This window comes from Pygocentrus nattereri, chromosome 4 (assembly GCF_015220715.1).
Source record: "Pygocentrus nattereri isolate fPygNat1 chromosome 4, fPygNat1.pri, whole genome shotgun sequence".
Lineage (NCBI taxonomy): Eukaryota > Metazoa > Chordata > Actinopteri > Characiformes > Serrasalmidae > Pygocentrus > Pygocentrus nattereri.
Genome location: NC_051214.1, coordinates 853,879 through 861,378, shown reverse-complemented (window position 1 = coordinate 861,378; position 7,500 = coordinate 853,879). Strand labels below are relative to the sequence as shown.

The 7,500-nt window shown below is 45.4% G+C and overlaps 1 protein-coding gene across 2 annotated transcripts in view; it reads left to right on the top strand.

Annotated features, from left to right (window-relative positions):
• Nucleotides 1-3,185: 3,185 nt before the first annotated feature.
• The window catches only part of rars2 (arginyl-tRNA synthetase 2, mitochondrial), a 35,708-nt gene continuing 31,393 nt past the window's right edge, over nt 3,186-7,500 (top strand). Inside the window, exons 1-3 of one of the 2 annotated variants that reach the window (XM_017687090.2) lie at nt 3,186-3,326; nt 5,558-5,631; nt 7,094-7,196. In XM_017687090.2, coding sequence (XP_017542579.1) covers nt 3,291-3,326; nt 5,558-5,631; nt 7,094-7,196 — 213 coding nt within the window. In that variant the 5' untranslated portion in view covers nt 3,186-3,290. The remainder of the gene's footprint in view (nt 3,327-5,557; nt 5,632-7,093; nt 7,197-7,500) is intronic. The other variant, XM_017687088.2, reaches the window with a different exon arrangement.

The window sequence follows — 7,500 nt, the reverse complement described above, 5'->3', positions numbered from 1 at the left end:
CTCATCACTCACTCATCACTCACTCATCACTCACTCATTACTCATCACTCACTCATCACTCATTACTCACTCATCACTCACTCATCACTCACTCATCACTCACTCATTACTCATCACTCACTCATCACTCACTCATCACTCACTCATTACTCATTACTCACTCATTACTCACTCATCACTCACTCATTACTCACTCATCACTCATTACTCACTCATCACTCACTCATCACTCACTCATTACTCATCACTCACTCATCACTCACTCATTACTCATCACTCACTCATCACTCACTCATCACTCACTCATTACTCATCACTCACTCATCACTCACTCATCACTCACTCATCACTCACTCATTACTCATCACTCACTCATCACTCACTCATCACTCACTCATTACTCATTACTCACTCATTACTCACTCATCACTCACTCATTACTCACTCATCACTCATTACTCACTCATCACTCATCACTCATCACTCACTCATTACTCCTTCATCACTCACTCATCACTCACTCATTACTCATTACTCACTCATCACTCACTCATTACTCATCACTCATCACTCACTCATTACTCATTACTCACTCATCACTCACTCATCACTCACTCATCACTCACTCATCACTCATCACTCACTCATTACTCATTACTCACTCATCACTCACTCATCACTCACTCATCACTCACTCATCACTCACTCATTACTCATCACTCACTCATCACTCACTCATCACTCACTCATTACTCATCACTCACTCATCACTCATCACTCACTCATTACTCATCACTCACTCATCACTCACTCATCACTCACTCATTACTCATCACTCACTCATCACTCACTCATCACTCACTCATTACTCATCACTCACTCATTACTCATCACTCACTCATCACTCATTACTCATCACTCACTCATCACTCACTCATTACTCATCACTCACTCATCACTCACTCATTACTCATCACTCACTCATCACTCACTCATTACTCATCACTCACTCATCACTCACTCATTACTCATCACTCACTCATCACTCACTCATTACTCATCACTCACTCATCACTCACTCATTACTCATTACTCACTCATCACTCACTCATCACTCACTCATCACTCACTCATTACTCACTCATTACTCATCACTCACTCATCACTCACTCATCACTCACTCATTACTCATCACTCACTCATCACTCACTCATTACTCATCACTCACTCATCACTCACTCATTACTCATCACTCACTCATCACTCACTCATTACTCATCACTCACTCATCACTCACTCATTACTCATCACTCACTCATCACTCACTCATTACTCATTACTCACTCATCACTCACTCATCACTCACTCATTACTCATCACTCATTCATCACTCACTCATTACTCATCACTCACTCATCACTCACTCATCACTCACTCATTACTCATCACTCACTCATCACTCACTCATTACTCATCACTCACTCATCACTCACTCATTACTCATTACTCACTCATCACTCACTCATCACTCACTCATTACTCCTTCATTACTCACAGACTGATAGTTCAGGCGTTTATTTCTTTAATTTGATGATCAGAACTGACAACTAATGAAAACCCCAAATTCAGTATCTCAGGAAGTTAGGATTTTTAGAAATGCTGACCAACTGAAAAGTATGAACACGGTCAGCACTCAGTACTTAGTTGGGGCTCCTTCTGCCTGAATGACTGCGGTGATGCGGCGTGGCATGGAGTCGATCAGTCTGTGGCGCTGCTCAGGTGTTATGAGAGCCCAGGTTGCTCTGATAGTGGCCTTCAGCTCTTCTGCATTGTTGGGTCTGGCGTATTGCATCTTCCTCTTCACAGTAGCCCAGAGATCTTCTAAGGGGTTAAGGTCAGGAGGGTTTGCTGACCAAGAACAGGGATACCATGGACCTTAAACCAGGTGCTGGTAGCTTTGGCACTGTGTGCAGGTGGAAAATGAAATCTGCATCTCCATAAAGTTGGTCAGCAGCAGGAAGCATGAAGCGCTCTTAGACTTCCTGGTAGACGGCTGCGTTGACCTTGGACCTCAGAAAACACAGTGGACCAACACCAGCAGATGACATGGCACCCCAAACCCTCACTGACTGTGGAAACTTCACACTGGACCTCAAGCAACGTGGGTTCAGTGCCTCTCCTCTCTTCCTCCAGACTCCGGGACCTGGATTTCCAAAGGAAATGCAAAGTTTACTTTCATCAGAGAACTCGAGACCACTCGACAGTCCAGTCCAGTCCAGTCCTTTTAGTCTTTAGCCCAGGCGAGACGCTTCTGACGCCAGGAACGCGACAGCTGGATCCCGTGTCTCACGTACGTCTGTGCCTGGTGGTTCTTGAAGCTCTGACTCCAGCTGCAGTCCAGACTTTGTGAATCTCCCCCACATTTTTGAACGTGTTTTGTTTCAGTCCTCTCCAGGGTTCAGTTAGCCGGAGCTCTGTGAACAGCCAGCCTCCTGCCCTGCTTGTCTGAGGTGTCAGTGGTCATCTTTTGGACAACTGTCAGGTCAGCAGTCTTCTCCAATGACCGTGTAGCCTACAGAACTAGACTGAGAGACCATTTACAGGCCTTTGCAGGTGTTCTGAGTTAATTAGCTATTTAAGTTAATTAGTTCTGATCATCAAATTAAAGAAATAAAGGCTTGAACTCTCAGTCTGTGTGTAATGAATGAGTGATGCACAGGTTTCACTTTCTGAAGGGAATTACTGAAATAAATCAACTTTTTTGTGATATTCTAACTTTATGCCCAGCGCCTGTGTATTTACAGTTTTTTGGGGATAAACAGACAAAAATGTCCTGATGTCTAAAACTCTGTCCCTGCAGCAGCAGCTCTGCAGGAGGACCTGTAAAGGGAGGCGGTGTTCCAGTCGTCATGTGATCGTTACGGGGATTATTTCTAATGACTTTATTGAGTAAATGGTGCTTTTGTAATTAGCCTGTACTTTAATGAAGTGTGTTTACACGGTAAGTCCATTTTAATCTCCCTGCATTGCTCCTTCTCTCCCTCATATCCCAGCTTATGTTCTATGTTCAGGGGAACATGCGTTATATTTATATATGAAGACTGATGTTTTATATGAGACACGTCACTAGTGCTCACAGCCACACGGCCCCCCGCGCTGAGCGACTCCGGGGACTTTTATTGTGAAGCGCGCTCACTGCGCTGGCGGCGCGGCGCTTCACGGCGGCCTGTCGGTGACCCCGCGGAGATGGGCGGCCGAGGTTTGCGGGGCTGAGCGGGTTTCTGGAGCTCATGGCGTGTTTTTTCAGGAGGAGCGTCGCCGCGCAGGTAAACTCGCCGCGAAACGGGGAGAGTTTAACGCACAGACGGCGAGGAACAGGCAGACACGAGCGCCGCCGCGGTGTGGGCCGCGTCCTAAATCAGCGACCTAGTGTGGCTAAGAAGGGGTCCACCTGTTTCTAGGGGGAGTCCGGATGTGGAGCTGGCTCGGGGCACTTGGACCATCGTTCATAGTATATTTTATATATAGTATATATAAAAGTATATTACAGTGTAGAGAGCAAACTAGCTGCGTGGCCAAAAGTATGCGGACACCTGACCGTCACACCTTCAGGGTCTTGTTAGGCGTCCTATTCCGAAACCTTGGGCGTTAATACGGAGCTGGTGCCCCTTTGCAGCTACAACAGCCTCCACTCTTCTGGGCAGCTTCTACAAGATGTTCTAAAAGGGCATTAGTGAGGTCACACGCCTGTGTCGGGCGAGAGGGCCTGGCTCACAATCTCTGCTCTAGTTCATCTCAAAGGGGTTCAGTGGGGTTGGGGTCAAACTGGAGTTCCTCCACACCGAGCTGGTCACTCCGTGTCTGTATGGAGCTGCTCTGTGCTCAGGGGCTCAGTCCTGCTGGAACAGGAGAGGCTCTCCTCCGAGCAGCGTTTCTGGGTCCTGTTTATATTTGGGTTCTTCTTTGTGTTTTAGAGTTTAACAGCGTTTGTGGATGCAGTGATGAACTGTGTTCACAGTCAGTGGTTTTCAGAAGTGTTTCTGAGCCCATGCAGTGATTTCCACTACAGAATCATGTCTGTTTTTAATGCAGTGCTGCCTGAGGGCCCAAAGATCACGGCCAGCAGATCCTGGTGTTCAGCCTCGTCCCTCACAGACAGATTTCTCCAGATTCTCTGAGTCTTTAATGATGTTCTGAACCGCAGACGATGAAAAGCAGAAGCTCTTTGCTGTTTTATGTTGAGGAACGTTCTTCTTGAGCTGTTGCTCTATTTTATTATTATTATTATTATTGTTATTATTGTTATTATTGTGTTTTGTGTGACACTAAAGCTTCTATTTTCCAATTTATTGAATCTCAGAAAAACTAAACATTGTGATGTCATGGAAAAAGTATTGTGATGTATTTTTGTCACATTGCCCCCCAGTATGTACAGTGTAGTCACACACACACACACACACACACACACACACTCACACATACACACACACACACACACACACACACTCACTCACTCACATACACACTCACTCACACATACACACTCACTCACACACTCACTAACACACTCACTCACATATACACACTCACTAACACACTCACTCACACATATACACACTCACACACACACTCACTCACTCACATACACACTCACACACACACTCACTCACTCACACACACACATACACACTCACTAACACACTCACTCACACATACACACACACACTCACTCACTCACACATACACACACACTCACTCACACATACACACACACACACTCACACATACACACACACACACTCACTCACTCACACATACACACTCACTCACACATACACACACACACACTCACACACACTCACTCACTCACACACTCACTCACTCACACATACACACTCACACACACACTCACTCACTCACATACACACTCACACACACACTCACTCACTCACACACACACATACACACTCACTCACATACACACTCACTAACACACTCACTCACACATACACACTCACTCACTCACATACACACTCACTAACTCACTCACTAACACACTCACTCACACACATACACACTCACACACATACACACTCACTAACACACTCACACACATACACACTCTCTAACACACACACTCACTAACACACTCATTAACACACTCACTAACACACTCACTCACTCACACTCACTCACACACATACACACTCACTCACACACACACACACTCACTAACACACTCACTCAATCACACACATACACTCACTCACACACACACTCACATACACACTCACTCACACATACACACTCACATACACACTCACTCACACATACACACTCACACACACACTCACTCACACATACACACCCACTCACACATATACACACTCACTAACACACACACTAACACACTCACTCACAGGTCAGCGTTCACCTTGACTGTTCACAGGTGACCGAAGGGCAGTTCCACTGGTTTGCGCGGAGATGTAAACAGCGCTATGCAGTGCTGATGTTGGTCTGTGGTCCGGTAAAGCTCTCGTCTCTGTTTCTCCCTCAGCTCTCCAGGATCTGCGGAGCTCCTGAGGACGTGCTGGTTCCTCTGCTGTCTGCCGTCCCCGTCTCGAAGAAGCAGTTAAGTGTGCAGCTTACCTGCAGTAAGAGCTATTACAGGTCACTTAGCCCCGCCCACTCGGCGGATGGTCCATGCCGTGGAGCAACAGGTTGAAGGACCGTCTACCCAGGCCCAGTCCCATTTCTCCTTTTTACCCCTACCCCTTGTTTTTCGAGTGCTGCCCCTTGTTCCTGAGCTACAGGGCAGTGGTTGAGATCTTCCTCTGAAATGAGACCCTCTAATAAAAGAGCATCACTTCATTAACAGCTACTAGCGCCGCTCTGTAGGCGACCCTGCCCGTCTGCAGGGACAGCAGAGGAGGGAAAGTTCAGCTCCTCACTGCTGGGCTTTAGTTACATTTAGGGATCAAACCCAATGCTGGACAGTATCTGAGTAACTGAGTAACTGAGTACCTGAGTACCTGAGTAACTGAGTACCTGAGTATCTGAGTAACTGAGTAAATGTAATTGGTTTCTGTACTTTAGTATTTTTGGTGTATCTGTACTGAAGTTTCTCCGTTCTGGGCGACTTTCTCCTTTCACTCCACTACATTTCAGAGTCTAATATCCGACTTTTTCCTCCTACATTTTGAGAAATCTGTCGTTCCTTTTGGTTTCTGTGTGTATAAAAACGTAACATGTCAAAACGAAAGAAGCGCAAAGCCAGAGCACCAATCAGGGCCCAGCGGTCACTTTGTTTAGAGCTGGTTTTGACCTGTTGGTCATACCGACCCAGTGCAGCACGCGGTTCAACGTCAGCGCAGCAGCGTAAAACTTTGGGAGAGTCTGTTCAACATAAATGATGAACTAACCTAACTTTGTGTAAATAGAGCTCAATATAGAAATATGTCCACATATGCAGTCGAGACTGACGCGGCTTTTTTCTGAATTTCTACAAACACCATTTCATTTTATAGTAAATGAGTTTGGGCTGGTTTATGTTTATGAACAGACGCCTACAGATCAACATAGTAAAGGAGCTCATCTGTGATCCTGAGTTTAAAGCCAGTTTTTATTCAACTTAAACTTGGAACTAAGTTGCATTAAGTTATTTAACCTTTTAGTACTTTTACTTTATACTTAAGTACATTTGAAGGGAAATACTTTAGTACTTTTACTCCAGTGGAGGTCTAAAGGGAGGAACTTCTACGGTTACTGGAGGGATATTTTACCTTGGGGGTCTCGTCTTTATCTCAGGTACAGGGATCCTGAGTCCACCACTGGTCATACGCCTTCAAAGAGGGGGTGATTATTTATTATCACCCCCCTAATTCCTCAGTGATGTGAAGCTGTCACAACACATGGAGGTTTGGCTGCCTCTGATTGGTCTGACGATATAAAGGCGATTAATCGCTCCCCTCTGTTCCGAAGGCGAGCAGCTGGACAGCCGCCCCTGCTGTCTAGAACATGATGCGTGTTCTAGAGTGTCTCTCTCTGGCTGAGCGACTCTCAGTGGTGTGTTGTGTGTCCGTGACCCTTTCAGGTCGACCCCTGACCTCCGTTTGGCGGTAAACTCTCTGGTGAAGAATGGAGTGCTGTCGCCGGACGCTGACCTGCAGACTCAGACGGAGCGACTGACCAAACAGGTGACCGGCGCTGCAGTTTCAGTCTCCTTTTACAGGCTGTGAGGATGAAGAACTTTTAATAAAGGAGTTATTATTGTTATTATTACTGTAATATTAATAGTTACTATAACGTTCCTGTCCTTGTTCAGTAATAATCTATATTTATATTTCTTTGTCATCAGCAGTGGTGGCGGTTTTAGAGTATATAAAGAGTATTTTTAGAGTATTTTATACGCTCATGCTTATTAATTAGTATGTAGTAGTTATGATGTATTTGTGATGTAATAAGTAATAGTAATAACTAGTGATTATATCATTGGTACTA